Source organism: Bombus terrestris, chromosome 2, assembly GCF_910591885.1.
Source record: "Bombus terrestris chromosome 2, iyBomTerr1.2, whole genome shotgun sequence".
NCBI classification, from domain to species: Eukaryota; Metazoa; Arthropoda; class Insecta; order Hymenoptera; family Apidae; genus Bombus; species Bombus terrestris.
In genome coordinates this window covers 7,375,644-7,390,733 of record NC_063270.1, presented here as the reverse complement: position 1 = coordinate 7,390,733, position 15,090 = coordinate 7,375,644, and the positions used below count along the sequence as shown (strand labels likewise).

Below are 15,090 nucleotides of genomic sequence, written 5' to 3'. Positions count from 1 at the left end.
CTTTAAAATCCCGCGAAAGGAGATGATTCCGCTGCAAAGAATATCATACACAGAGCACCGGAATTGTTTTCTTTCTGTTCATTTCTAGACTATAGTAGCGGAAAATGTCTTTATGTTAATTCCAAGAATGCCCGAGATATTCCTTACTCAGCTCTTATCTGATATTTCTTTCCCGTACTTTGCTTTCTTACGCTTCTTATTAGTTATCTTCAGCTTCACGAATGGTAACACACTGCTTATTAGCTTGTTATATATTTTTAAATATTACATCCAGATAATAAGACTCTGATATCGCCGTTGTAAATCTTGTTAATATTCGAGAAATCTATATATTTAACTTATTAAGTTTCTCCTTACATTCTTCTATATACTGTCATCGACTCTATAAATCGCAACGCATTATCCACAAACGAGATTATAACATCGAAAATGTGTTTAAGACTCGAAGGATTTTAAGGTTTCTCTTCTTTCTGGAAAACGTTCAACACGGAAAACCGAAAATCCTCGTGGCTATATGATCCGACCACCTCCTCCAAACCACCGCCATATTCGACCGAAACCGACCAGTCCATCATCAACGATTTATACAGCCAATCTATCTCCCGCCGTTCACCCAAAGCAGCAGTCTACTCGTAGTCGTTTCAACGTCGGTCGCTCGGCGGACAGCTATTCTCTTTCCATGCTGCCCATGCCGTGGCGGTTTATTTTCCCGCGTACCTTTATCCATCTATCCGTCTATATTTCCCGGTTGGTTGCCCAGCGGCCACGTCCGACATTTTTTCTTCGGCCGTCATCTGGAAAGGACAGCAACGCCGAAGGGGGTCGGAAGGGAGTTGGACGGGGCCCTTCGGCAGCCAGATGAGCGTAGGACGAGGCAGACGGCGGTGGAGGTGGGCGTGTAGGTTGTCCGAGCAATCGGCGGGATAGTCCGGAGCTGCGATTTGGCAGCGATCCACCGGCGGCTCTCCGAGCTGGACCATAGCCAACTTTCCTCGGCCGGATAGGGATTTTGGTTCGATGTGCGGCGACAATATTCTACGTTTATACGAGAACCAGCAGTCTGTGTCTCCCCTCTGCCATCCTCTGCCATCCACTGCCACCCTCTGCCGCTCCGGAGCCGCGACGCGACGTGTCTCCCGTCCACACGGTTCGTTCGATCCTGCGGGTCGACGGTGCGCGGAGCGACCATTGTGTTCCGCACTCGAGGCTGCTGCTGCTGGTTCATTTCGCCGCTGCTCCATAACCAACCCAGCCGACTTATCGAGTGACAAAGTACATAGGCGCGCGCGCGCCGAGCTCTGAAAACCGCTGAACGTGCCGGTGAATATGTACCTAGAATATGTACCACACTGATGCGAGATGAGGAGACGGGGAGAACGACGGAGATTCCGAGCGTGATCGTGGAACTGATGGCGAAGGGAATGCGTGTCCGACACCGCGGGAACCGAGCTTGATGGCTCTTCCTCCGGGATCCCTGTCGGGGCTTCCGACATGGTTCTCTGCTCTCAGGTTTTGCCCTCCAGAGGCACATTTTCGAAACGCCTTGATTCCTTTTCTTTTCCTTTTTTCAAGAGGCGGAATTTGATGCGGAAAGGGAGTTTATTCGGTCCGGCTTTCTCATTGTTGTTTTCGATGCATCGTCTTCGTGTTGATTTTAGACCAACACTTTTGTTCTTCGTTTTTTAAAGATCCGACGAAGGGCTAGGTTGTCCGCTGTGTGCTGGTTCCGCTTTGTTCTCTTTTTCTCCTTGTTTCAATGGCTATTTTTCGAGATTGTTGCAGTGAATTTCAAAAGAGCTTCAATGTTCCCCTATTTTTTTCTTTTTTTAATATTTTTACCGCGTTTGTATACCAGCGTAAGAATAATAGGTAGTAGTTAACGATGAAAGATAAGTATTTTTCACGTATATACGAGTAACATTTCAAAATAAATCAAATATATCCTGTCGATATTTTTGATAAAATTCGATTTATAATAAAACGAGCAACGTTTTATTATGCATCATATGCGGCATGTGAAAACTTAATTATTCGATAATTGGATATTAAGGTTTATATTGTTTTGTATTATACGCTTGAATATGTGTATTGTGTATTTTGTGTATATTTCAGTGGATTTTATACAATATTATTGACGCTCATCGAGCGCTCGTTCAAAGGGAAACAAAGTAGGTATCAATGTATCGGACGTCTAGTGCCTCTTCATATCTTTCCGTGCTTTTTGGTATTTTTATACAGATGTCGAAATACAACTTTTTCACCAGATACGTAATCAATTTCACTCGCGTTCAAAAAGTGATCTTCAAAAAATCAAAAGCAGGAAAAAATTATCATCGTATTCGTTCCTCTTTTTTTTTCTCACTCTTAAATAACCGGATTAATAAACGCGGTTAAAGATGAAATTTCCTTACGCGTAATTTACGAGATCGATGAGCCAACCTACGAAACGGTAAACGCTGGCCTAACCTTGAATAACTATACGAAATGCTTGAAAGTTGCCAGTAATATCACCGTTGAACCCGTCTTTCTTCCTCTTATCTGACGTTTCACCGAAACTAATCTCGGCGTACGTTTCAGATAACGCTCCGAACGACACGTCTGGTCCACCGTATAGTCGCAACAAATTCACCTCGGTTCTCTCGTTCAATTAACTCTTGACCTCTTTCGAAGGGGACTTGGAAAATTCGTTGATTAAAAACTTTGTTTATGACACGAGATATCCGCGCGAGTGGCTATCAAAAATGAAAGCTTCAAAATCACGTTCTCGTGATTTATCCGCTCCATTGGTTCTTCGTTCACGTAACAAAAACTCCAAAAGCATCCTAATCTTTTGGTAATGCACCGAGCCAATCGAGCAATATCCGTCTAACAATAAGACCAGCCACTTTGCTCTCGTCAATTTGTCGGTCGACAGTGGCCATCGCGAGCCAAACGTTTATGACGCTTTTAACGCAGGATCGTAAATATTTGTTCAATTGAGTAGCGTTCTTGCGACGCAGCAAGTTTTTCTCCAACTAGTATACAAGTTCGTAATCGTAAAAGAGTTACATAATCGCAAGTTCCTCCTATTTTTCGCTGTTCCAACGATTTTCCTCTCAGCGATTTCGTAAAGAGCGTTGCTGCTGATTGATTCTCGGTGGGAAGGTGTTATTCACAGCAATCGTTTCTATCAAACAGGTACTTGGCACGGCAAACTCTCCTTACAGATACCCAGCCAGCATTCTATTTCATCGAACGATAAGAACAACGCGAAACTAATCGGAGCGGACCCAGCGAACGAAATGAGACGAGCAACGTAACAAAGAAAAATCGTTCGGTTGTTATTCGCGTGACGCAGCAGAAAGATATTAGGCGGTCGGGAGGTTGTATAAAACGCGGGCCGACGGAATGATAATGTAATAAGTGGCGGTGATAAGGAAAACTAGTTTGGCCGGACGAGAAGCGCCCTGGGAAATTGGTGGGTCAGCAAAGGAAAATCGCTGAGCAGAAGCGAAAACGGAAAAGAGGAGAGAGCAGAGCAGGGGAGGAGGATGGTGGTGAATGTAATGGATATCGAATCGAGTACGCGGTGACCAAGCAACGAATCAAATCCATTTGCTCGTCACCATGTCGTTAAGTTATAATTGCACGCTCCGCTCCGATCGATTGGTGCTCTTTCTTCTGTTCGCTATTTTCTCAGCTAAGGGTCGTTGAAAACGATCGGCCGCGATAAAGCGTGCTCCACAAGAAGAAGAATTACGCGGGCAGTCGTTGATACACAGCTAGATACCGAGGCTAAGAGAAAGAGAGATGAAGCTGAATGGATTTCTAGTAAGCTCCGTAAGGAATATCGGAGGCGTCTTATCTGCGACGATATTTATAACCGGGAAGCCCGATCCTCTCTCTTGCCAATTTACGTTGCATCCTCGAAATTGCCAGCTAGCAATTACTCAGACGTACTGACGTAAGAATGAAGAATAAACGAGTAGGTTTATCGAGTATCTACCAGGATCCAGATTTTCTCGTCTTCAGCAACGAAATTTCAACCGGGCAAACTATTATCTCGACTACGGATGAACAGAGAGAAAGAGAGAGAGAGAGAGAGAGAAAAATTTTATTTGCGTTAACGGTAGCAATTTAACCTTGAAATAAAATTATTCTAGCTATTGGCTGGCGGGCATTCAGATATTTTGATCGATTTGTTGTAACAACGTGCAAACCAATTTTACTATAGCGACAAAATATCTGTGAACAGAGCGTGAGCGACGTTTCGAACGCGAAACATTGAAACGTAAACGTTGGTCTGTTTTTCCGTTAATGGGAGTGAGTAATGGAAGTACAAGGAAATTTGTGAAATCAAGTTGCGTTACACGTGGATCGTACACGAGATACAAAATTGGAGAGCATCATCCTTGAGAATTGTTAGACTATTTGGACCTTGGACTCCGGCCCAATTAGACTATGCACACGTTCAAGCTTGCTTTTAGCCAAAATTTGATCTCTATTTAGAGATTACGTTGCCAGACCTTTGTACTTACGAACACCATTTCAGATTCTTCGCGTATAAATTGCACGGGCCGAATTGCCAGTTCCTTCCTTAACGAAATTTAATTTCAAGCGTTCAACTCCTACGCTAATTGCACTCGCGATTATAAACTATCAAACGATGTTGTGTCAAATAATTATATTTACGGATATACGTAAATAGGTGATTAATTCGAACGAATGATCGTACAAAATTCTTCAACAAATTCATAGCGCCACTGCTCCAATACCATCTAAATAAATGTTCCAATAGTTTCTCGTCCCTGTTAACACTAGAACTACCACACCAGTCAAATTGATTGGTTTTACAATTTTATTTTAAAATTCCTACTTCATGTTATATTTTTTTTCGCAATGATGTAATGACTTTCGCAACGATAACCAAAAGAATAATATAATGAATTTTATTTTGTTTTTTATGTATTGAAACTGAAAATAATTTTGTATCAAGGCTACTTATACCAATACCAGTGAAAATGACTGGTACTTCTCAAAGTGTAAAAGGGTCCTGCAATCTGTTTATCGAACTCCAATTAAGCAGTTTCCTCGTTTTCTACAACTTGCCACATGTTTTTAAAATTTGTACTGCGTATCATTCGATATGATGATATCAGTTATCAGGAAAATTCCGGATCGATCGTTAGATCGCTAGATGATAACACTAGAAATATCACACCAATCAAAACGACTGATTCTACTATTTTATAAATATGTCGACCCTCGTTTAGGGATCATGGTCCCAAATGAATTAATAATACCAAACATGTACTACATAACATGGAATTGCTTCCGTAAGGAAGTAATAAATCAATAAATATAAAAATATTCTATCGCTACGTATTTTTTAAAGACCAGTCATTTTCACTGGTTTTGGTAGAAATAGCTTCGTGTTAACTATCGGTAGTTCTAGTGTTAATACAGCACAACAATACCTATAAACAACGTTTGTCCGTATCACCAACTAGCGAAAAAATTCCATTTTCTACCGTCTCCTACCAATGCCGCGGAAAAATTCTCCAGACGAACGATAAATTTCGCGTGCCTTTCGCAACGAGGCAGTTTGTTTGTAAAATTGGTCGGATCCCACTCGATACGTCTGCAAGGTAGTACACCGGTTAGGCCAACCCCTTTGTCCGGCACATAGGGACTGGAGAGCACTCGACGAGGGTCTCGGCAAACGTCATACCATGGCGAACTTACTGGCGCACATATATACGATGTGTGTACATGCAGGCATACTCACGTATTTCATTGAAATAGAAAGGGTATTCGCCGGGCACGGAACAGTTGAGCCTCGCTTTCAGGAAGCTCGTCCATCTGTCGCTGAACGCATGAGGTCCGCCCTTGTCGTGCTGGCACACTCTACCGACTCGCGAGTACACTGCCTAAAACACAAATGCAGCCGGAGCTTTCGAACAATCGGCTTCTTCGATTCTTTCCTCTTTACTCGGACCGTCTTACTCTACCCTGCATCCAGCGCTATTATACTGCGTTACTTTGCCACTGGGATTAGGGGCAAAAGGAAAGGAAATTGTCGGTGCGTGAAAATTTGAGAATACCGAGAATATAGGGAATAGTAGAGATCGTAAAGCGTACGTTACGTATGGCCATTTTTTAAGAAATCGCTCGTTAAAGTGCTTTCGCTGACAAAGACTGACATTTCGATATTGCAATTTCGTCGCTTTGGAAATTCCGCATCGTAAAACGGTCTTTGATATCGAGTAGGTAAATATAAATAGGTAGGTAGCGCGTCGTTAATATTTCGTAAGCCTTACCTTGCCACAATTCATGTACTCGACGGCTGTTTCTCGATAAAAGAAGAAGACGTAATCTTCGTATGCAAACGAGCTGACAAAGTTCGGCCCTGTAACAATAACGTTCGAATTTGTTAGGGGCAATGGGATTCGTTCGAAACAAACAAACCAACCAGCTGGTTGCTGAAGCGAGCAAAACTCCCATAGAAAGAAAACTAAAAAGAAAACACTCCAATGACCTCACTAAAGAAATAAAATAGTCAAACTCGAAGATGGTATACCGTTGGGGGTAGCCATCCACATGTTATTTAGCAATAAAGTTAAAAAAATTTACCAAATGTCCAACTGGACAAATTGTACAGTACAAATCAAATAATAATAAAAAAACACAATCAAACCGTGAAGCGACGGTACACTGTTCGTGGGAGCATATGCTTCTTTAAGATTTTGAAGGGTTAAATTCATCGCTGTTTGTTGTTTGTTTCGACGAGTATCTTCATCTCCGTCTTTATTTCCTTCTTCTCATATCCTTTCCTTTCTTTCTAAATTAAGTTTCTCGTTCGATAACGTTCCACGTATTTTACAATGCAGAGGAAATTATGCGGCCGTTTCGGATCCTAGATGGATCTTCCAATAACTTGGTAATTTCGAAAGAGCGGGCAGTATGATAAATTGCCAACGGGATCGCGGCGTGGAAATTGCGATCGATCAAAAATTCCCGAAGCTTTGAATGGATTATATAATTTATACAAAACTTGCATCGCAAATTCGCAACTCGCAATCGGCGATAAATAAGAGAAGAATGAAAAAAAAAAAAAAATAAGAGAGGAAGGAAAAAAAGCACGTCTGGGTGGATACGCAAATTGCAGCATATAATTTATGCAAAGCTTCTTACATCGTTTAAGCATCGTCCATTGTATACGAGCTGCGAGTATAACAAGCACAATGCCATGCGATAACTTTTCACGTGCGACCGTGTCGTAAAATTTTATATGGACGCGGCACGATGAGAAGATACGGGAAATTCAAAAATAGCACGGCAATTGCTGGACATTCTGTCGCGACCGGTTTTCCAAGTGCGATCGTTAAAACGTCGATTAAATAAATATCGAATATTTCAATTACCAGAGGCAACTCGAGAGTTCAATAGTTCGTGTAAAAATGATTTTCTAGTTTAAAATTCAATCTTATCCGCAAACTCTCTGTTTTCTTTCAATATTTTACGGTTAAATTGATCGCTGTTTACGGCTCTGCGTTTTGTTACCTAATTAAGGCCAGAATTATTTGCCTCGGTAGGCGTCTGATATTTTTAATTATTTTATTTTGTACTTCAGTTAACCATAATAGTTAATAATAATACAATGCAAACTCCTGTCGACGTAATACTTCCGAGATACATAAAACGAAGCAAGAGGTCAGATGGAGCGCAATTAAAATTTAGAAACGCGGCAAAATCCTGCGCTGGCAGGAAAATAGAAGCTGGCGAGTATGGCGATAGAAAAGCTGGTATCGCGTTCGCTAGTATTCAACGCGCGAATATTCCAATGCAATTTGCATGACTTCCATTACCGTTCAGCTGGTTAAGATCGGAGCGTTCGGTGCGGATCTTCTCCCTGTGAATCAGCGGCTCGCCACCGGAGAAGTCGGCCACTGTCGCTGCGTACAGCTGCCCCTCTGAAACATGAGTAAACGCGTTTCTGTCAGTCGAGTCAGACTTTACAACATTTGCCAGACAAACGAGCAGTCGTGTCTGCGGCAATCGTCGAAGGATTCTGCCAAAGACACCTTGTACTTCGTTTTCAACGTTCCGCTCGTGTCACGCTGCAAATCGTTCTGGAAACGCGTCAGCACTAATCACCAGTGTACCGTTCTCTGTTCTATGCTCGCGCAAAGCGAATCTCTTTCACGGAGATTACGCGAGTGCTCGTGGAGGAATCGCACAGGCTTCGAGCCTGGCAATTAAAGAGTACCGAATTTCACGAGGGACTCGCGAACGCGCGTGCATCGTATTCATTTTCGCTGTTGGGATTATAGACGCGAGCACAGCTTGTCACTCTGTGACACGTAATCTAAGATACGCGTGTCGCTTTATGCAAATTACGGCAACTGTTTAGTAACGACGCGACGATGGCGGAGATGGTATCGGGATCGAGCGAATTTCTGACATCAACGGGGAAAGAGATTGCAGAGTTGGAATAATCACTTTGCCGTGTCTGTAACGATACGTAGAGCTAGAAAATAATCGAATGCTTTTTCTTCCGTGTAATGAAAACGATGTTCGGTTTAAATTCCTTGTCAGATTGCAATTTGCATTGGCTTTAATAACAAACCTGCACATCTTTTTATTATACCCATCTACGTTACCACGTTATCATGTAAAAAGCATTCTGTTTAATAACGCACATTTATAAGCTAAATTGCACGAGTATCTTTTTATGCTCGTTTTTCACACGAGCCTAACCGACGACAGGTTTTAGTACGGCGTCGCTGAATTATCGAGTGTCAGCCGATCTTTGATAACTGTACGCGAACGTTGAATAAATGACAAAACGCCGCCACGATATTACGGAATTTATTAGAAGCGGTTTAATTAAACGTGCCTTGAAAGGCGTTTTAATTAACACGGTAGCCACGCGATTACACCAAGAATCGTAGATTTCGCGTGGAACAACAGCCGGGAACACGATTCAAGTACACAAATTTTCTTCGCCACCGTTGTGGTTACGGGTATTAAAGCGAAGAAAAGATGGAAAGCGAGCTCTTTGTGTCAGCGAGTGCTAACTAGATTGGCCTTCGGTGCAAAGGCTTCTTCCTCGTAGAAACTGTGAACTTGATTGGCTTTGTTATTGCTCGTGTTCCGTGGGAACTTAGCTACTGGCGTGATACACTGAGATTACCGATATATCAAACGCGACTGCACGAGATTCAACGTCAAAAATAATTCGCAACCACCGTTTCAGCGTCGTAAGTATCACCAAGGAAAATAACGATCGCAAGTTATCACATATCACACAGATATGGGCAATCTTATGAGAAACTTGGGAAAACGCTTCAGTACTGGCACATAATACTCGTCAAAACAAACAAAGAACAAAGCAAAATCCTAACAAACATGAGTAAAAAAATCATTAGTTTCGGCGTTACGAGATGTTTGGTGTATAATGAACCGATTGCTTCCTTAAATACAACGAATAGAAAACTGTAACCAAAAGAAATGCTAGGGATCTTCCCAACGTGTGGGTGCTTCTCCGAGAAAACGTATCGACGTATGTGTTGAGATGAACGACCGTCATATCGAACACACGTATACTAAAGATAAAGTGTTTAACGTCGTTAACGTCGTAACTCAGGAGCTAGTATTTTTTGAAGCTGTGCTTATTGACACTCTTTTCCTTCTTTTGACGAATAACTATGCATACGCTCGTAAGGTGTTTCTCCAACCTTTTTCCATTCCATTCTGTATATTATTTCCACTCTGCATATTATTGAAACAACGTATCGATGCCAAGTATGTACGTACATTCCCTTAATAGCCTTTAACACTTTGACTGCTACGTTGGCCATATGTGACCGGCCACGTTTTCTCCTGTAATGCCATGGTGGTCATTGGTGAACGCAGCGCTTGAACTTCTTACAATTATAAAAATTGAATGAAAATTGACAGTTAAGGCATTTTAAATATAACCGATAAATAGAAGATACTTTGAAATAAAAAGTGCCCCATTGAACAATTAAACGTTTTTATTAGAGCATCAATAAAAAAGAATGAGAACAAATCTTGCATCTAACGGTGCACTGTGTTTGCATCCATATCTTTGATAGGTAATCTACGAATATTATTATAAACACATCTTAGAAAATAATCGTAAATGCTGCTTTATAATCATATAATCGAAGTTAGAAGTGTGCGCATACCTTACTATTATATATAGAATGAGCAAATACTGTTTACTGATATCTTCTACACGTTTCAACAATATATTCTGCACGTTTTGCTTACGACGAAATAATACGAAAGGTTTTTGGAAATAAACGAAGCCTTCCTATAATATGTCACTATCAACTGTTAGCAAGGCGCCACGGTGGTCACCCGTGACCACCAATAAGATAAACTGTCCATTGGGGAATGTTGTCTTACATCATCAATTTATTATTATTTTCCCATTATATGCCTTGAATAATAAAAATACTCCCGTAGCGCCTTGAGCGAAACATGTGACTTTGGCGTGGCAGTCAAAGTGTTAACATCAAGCGGTACTATAGCACAGGTATTTCTTCAGAACATTCAATGATGTAGCTCACGTCGGTATAACATTTATTTTACATGCGACTAAATAGCAGCAACCTCTGATAAACGCTAAAACACTTTCTTTGAACGTGTCTTATCAATCTTTCAGCACGAATCTGTACAGAACCATCGAACGGAGTGACGAAGAAGAAAACAAAGCGCTGTTGTTGCCGCGCGACAGACGTTCCAGGATCAAGTGGATTCGACAAGGTCGACGAATTTACTTGAAAGCAGGATAGAGCGGCTGACAACAAGATCTGTCCCTAGTGAACTCACGTAGGTGACCAATTTTCTCGCCGTGTCATAGAAACTGTGGTCGTGGAATCCCGCAAGAAGCCGCGGCTTTCCTGTGCATCAGAGTACACCGATGGAGCCATACCCTACGCCGATGTACGAGCCAACGTTCGCACGAAAAGAGAAAGAGAGAGAGAGAGAGAGAGAGAGAGGGAAAGAGAGAGAGAGAGAGGGAGCGAGGGAGCATTTTACCTGATACTCTCGCGAACCAAGAGATCTACCAAGGCCATGCACCCTCCTCCGGCTTCTCGCGAGCCTTCCATATTTCACGTTCAAAAAGCACGATGGGATTTGAGGCTGGCCAACGTATGCGCGCGATAAGTGTATATAGTGGCGGACTGGTCATATATAACCGGGCAAAGTAGACGTTAGACTTAGGGGATGAACGTGCCCGTTGCAGGCTACAAATCTACGCTGAGCCCAGCAACGCCGAAGCTCGCGAATACTGTACCGTCGTCGTCCTGGTAATACCCAGCGACTGAAGGAAGCTTTCTACTACGTGCCGGCTTCTTTGTGCCGTGCTGTCGACATTATTAGCCCGTTCGACCGACGTCGCTTCATCGCAGACCGTGCGATTGCTATGTTCCAAGGAACGTGTAGCTTCGCCTTCGGTTTATCGATTTCGATTACAATTCGGATTTTATGTATACATTTGCTGCACACTGGGCTGTCTGGATATGACGACGTCGTAAAACTGCTATGCACGCTAGTGGTTGGAATTTTGAAACAAAAAATGCCGCGTTACGAGCTCTTTGAGCGGCTACTCGAGCAAGAGACACGGACGCGGGCTTCCTGTTTCAAATATCTTGGGTTTATGATTTTGAGTAAAAAGTACAGGCTGAATGGCATATGCAACGCGTTACAAACTGATTTGTTTCATTTGGAATTATTCAAGATAGCGAAAGGATCCGATCGAAAATCTGAAATGTCTGAGGGTGAGATGTAGACGAAGAGTTCGGGTTGAACCTAAAACGATGGAAAAATTCCTGCAATTCTATCGACCGAACATTGTTTGCCATCGATTAGTCAGTTTTATGGGAGAAGAAAGCGGTTGAGTTTTCAGCTAATGTTATCTTGTTTAACGAGGTCGGCCGCGTGTCTCACAGAGACACGCCTGAATTGCAAATTTATGCATGTTCGTGTTTGACACGTCCGATACGTTAGCTGTTCATGGTTCTTTCGTTATAGTTGACAAGCTGCAGGATTTATTTCATGCTAGCCTATCTTGAATGATGTGTTATGCTGTTGCAGCTTTGAAGTACTCAACGATGAATGAAAAATGTTTGCGTTGGGATTTCTAGTTGGTTGATTAAATCCTTCAGCCGGTAATACATAGTTCAGCTTCGTTTATTACTTTAGCATATTTATCGCAAAGATCTAAACCTACCTCCACAAAAATATTGCGAAATTGTCTTAAAAAAATACAGGACTTATCATAGTGCTATTTATTTCACGTAGAAAAAACATTTTTTCTCTCGTTAAAACGAAAATATTTATCAGAGTTTCACCATTCGTTTCATGCACTTTTGTTCGTCAAATTTAGAAAACTAGAATTTTCATCGTGCTGTTTTAGCCATTGTCTTTCGCCAGGCGTTTAAAAGAATCGCTCACGATATTGTCTATGCTAGCGATTTTAGTTTGAATTCACATTCTACCACAGAAACAGACCATTTGCTGCGACTAAATTTTACGCGATAGTAACATCTTGCTACGTGCTTCCTGGCGTTATAAGCTTTATACGACAAGTATCATTTTCTAGATACACTTTCCGCTAAAAGCAAATATCCAACCACATAGCGTCTAATGAGCATTTTCATTATTTTTTGCAAAGCTAATTTTTATAATATCCAATGTCTGTTAGAAGCGGGATACAGCGATGCGCGCATTATATTTCGTTTAATGAATTTCATACGTTTTAATAAGATGACTTTTATAAAATAACATCCAAGTAAATATTACCGATGTTCTTCGAAGAATGTATTTTGCTACTACCGATCGAATATTTGGTCATGAACAGGAACTTGTTAAGCTCGCTAACTAATTAATTTCGATCGAATCGTTTCGAAGATTAATCGAAATTAATTGGATACCTCGACGAGCAAAAGCTCATGGCTCCGAATTGTTTCAAAACCACTCTGGAATTTTCTTTGTCCGCGACGAAATTCACTCTCAGAAGCTTTATTACGATAATACTGTTCGATTCGATGAGCACTGGCTTCAATCAATTAGAGGCGTTAAAGAGTCAGACGTACTTTGCCTTGAAATTATTAACACGAAACACGAATTATTATTTTTCAACACGAAGCATCGAATTTCTCTTGTTGACGCAAGCTTTTGTGGCATTAATTAAGAATTTTTTCCTAATTGATAGGCGAATCGGTTATTAGAAATTAATTGGACGGTTCGATGCAGAGGGTGCAAAAATCTTTCTTGTTAATTAATTCTAAACCATCTTATACAAATGGAGTTCGTTCGTTCTGCAAGGCGATAAATTTTCAAGAAACTTATTTCGTTTTATCTGGAAGAAAAATTGGTTGTTTTTTTCTTCTTTTCTTTTTTAATTAATTTTAGAGCAGCTTCTGTACTTAGAACAAAGTTATGCTATATACGGATGTTAGAGTTAATTCATAATAGGAGATTTCAATCAAAATTATTTCATAAGAATTCAATCTTTTACTTTATATTCGACTTCTTCATCAAATTGTAATTCAAGATTGATGAAAATTTAGTCCATTCTCGGTAATAGAATTCAATTAAAAAGGATCGACAGCTTTTAATAGAAATTCCTGTTTTATAATACAAAACTTTTTGACAGCATAGTATAAATTACCAGATCTTATTGAATGATTTACTGTTATAACTGTATTAACGTATAAAGTACAGCGTATCACAGAAAATTAATCGAAATCAATACGTGTTAATTCGAAATCGACAAGAAGTTTTCTGACTAATCTTCGTGGCGGATATATCCCTGAATTGGCCCAATTGGTCGTATAATAACGCGTAATTAAAATGCAGCAGCAGATCGCAGCTAATTACGAATGCAATTCGCGTATCGACGCAGTTAATTTTGGAGCTAGCGAAGGAACTATCGACGCCACGAAATCAGGATAAATGCGAAAATTAACTAAAAAGAAAGTCGAAGAAAATTGGTATCTCACCGCCATTGAGATTAGTTTGAAGGAAAATTGTATTACCAAATAGCAATTTTAAAGGAAAATTCTATTTGCGATGTATGCACTTTGTTTACTATTGTTTTCAATTTATTCTTTTTCTTTCGTCCGTATACATAGTTCAAGTAGTTTAATTCCACTCGTAGACGTCGCTACATTGATGAACTTACGTATAAAACCTACAAGTTACTACGTAATTTCAGCACCTCAGTGCGACGTTTTTAGAACGCGCTTTGAAACAGGTATATGACGTAATTTGAAATTTGACAATTATCTTAAAACGGCGCTAAAACGAAATGACTTCACCACTCAAACGAAATTGATACAAAATTTAATCGTCAGCTTTTCGTTTCTTTCGTGGGAAAAACTCGATCGTGGATTCGCTGTAAAGAAGATCGCGATACCAGCGTGGCCAGAAGCTTAACTTTTAATTACTGACCGTTTCATTTCCGAAATTATGCTGATAAAAACTATTTAAGCGGTTGCCAAGAGGAAAAAGAGAGGATGGCAGAAAAATAGCCTAACGATCGTTTAAAATGCACGTGTCCAATAACGTTGAAGACGCTTTAGAAAGGAAGGTTGAATTGGTCGATAAGAAAGATACGATTGCGAATAAAAATGACGAGATCGTTAACCTAAGAAACGTTTTATTTTTTCTTCTGTTAGAAGCTTATGGGATCATGAATCGACAGTTCGATAACTATCGTGCACGATATTTGTACTTTTTACACGCGGTAACTTTGATTGATTTAACGTTCAACCGGCATTTCTTTGTTCCCTGGTTTTTGTTTAAACATCGGGAAACCTCCGATCAAGATGACGTCTTCACTCGGATTGAACGTAGTGGATGATCGTTCTTTTTCACATGGAAAAATGCATTGCCATTTGAAAGAGTATCTGAAAGAAAGTCGTTTCAGAGGGTTCTTTTTGATGTATGTCTCTGCCATACAATACGAATCGCGATGAGAAAGAGATACTTTTATTTAACTTGCAGCAGGATGATAATAAACGTCTTTCTGTAATAAACTTTCAATAATAACAATAATAATAATAATAA

The 15,090-nt window shown here is 40.6% G+C and overlaps 1 protein-coding gene across 2 annotated transcripts in view; it reads right to left on the bottom strand.

Annotated features, from left to right (window-relative positions):
* The window catches only part of LOC100647567 (semaphorin-1A), a 374,093-nt gene that overhangs the window by 29,821 nt on the left and 329,182 nt on the right, over window positions 1–15,090 (bottom strand). For both annotated transcript variants that reach the window (XM_012316166.3, XM_012316186.3), the window contains exons 7-9: window positions 7,848–7,952; window positions 6,300–6,388; window positions 5,768–5,909 (exon numbers count right to left, since the gene is read on the bottom strand). In XM_012316166.3, the coding sequence (XP_012171556.1) occupies window positions 5,768–5,909; window positions 6,300–6,388; window positions 7,848–7,952 (336 nt within the window). The remainder of the gene's footprint in view (window positions 1–5,767; window positions 5,910–6,299; window positions 6,389–7,847; window positions 7,953–15,090) is intronic.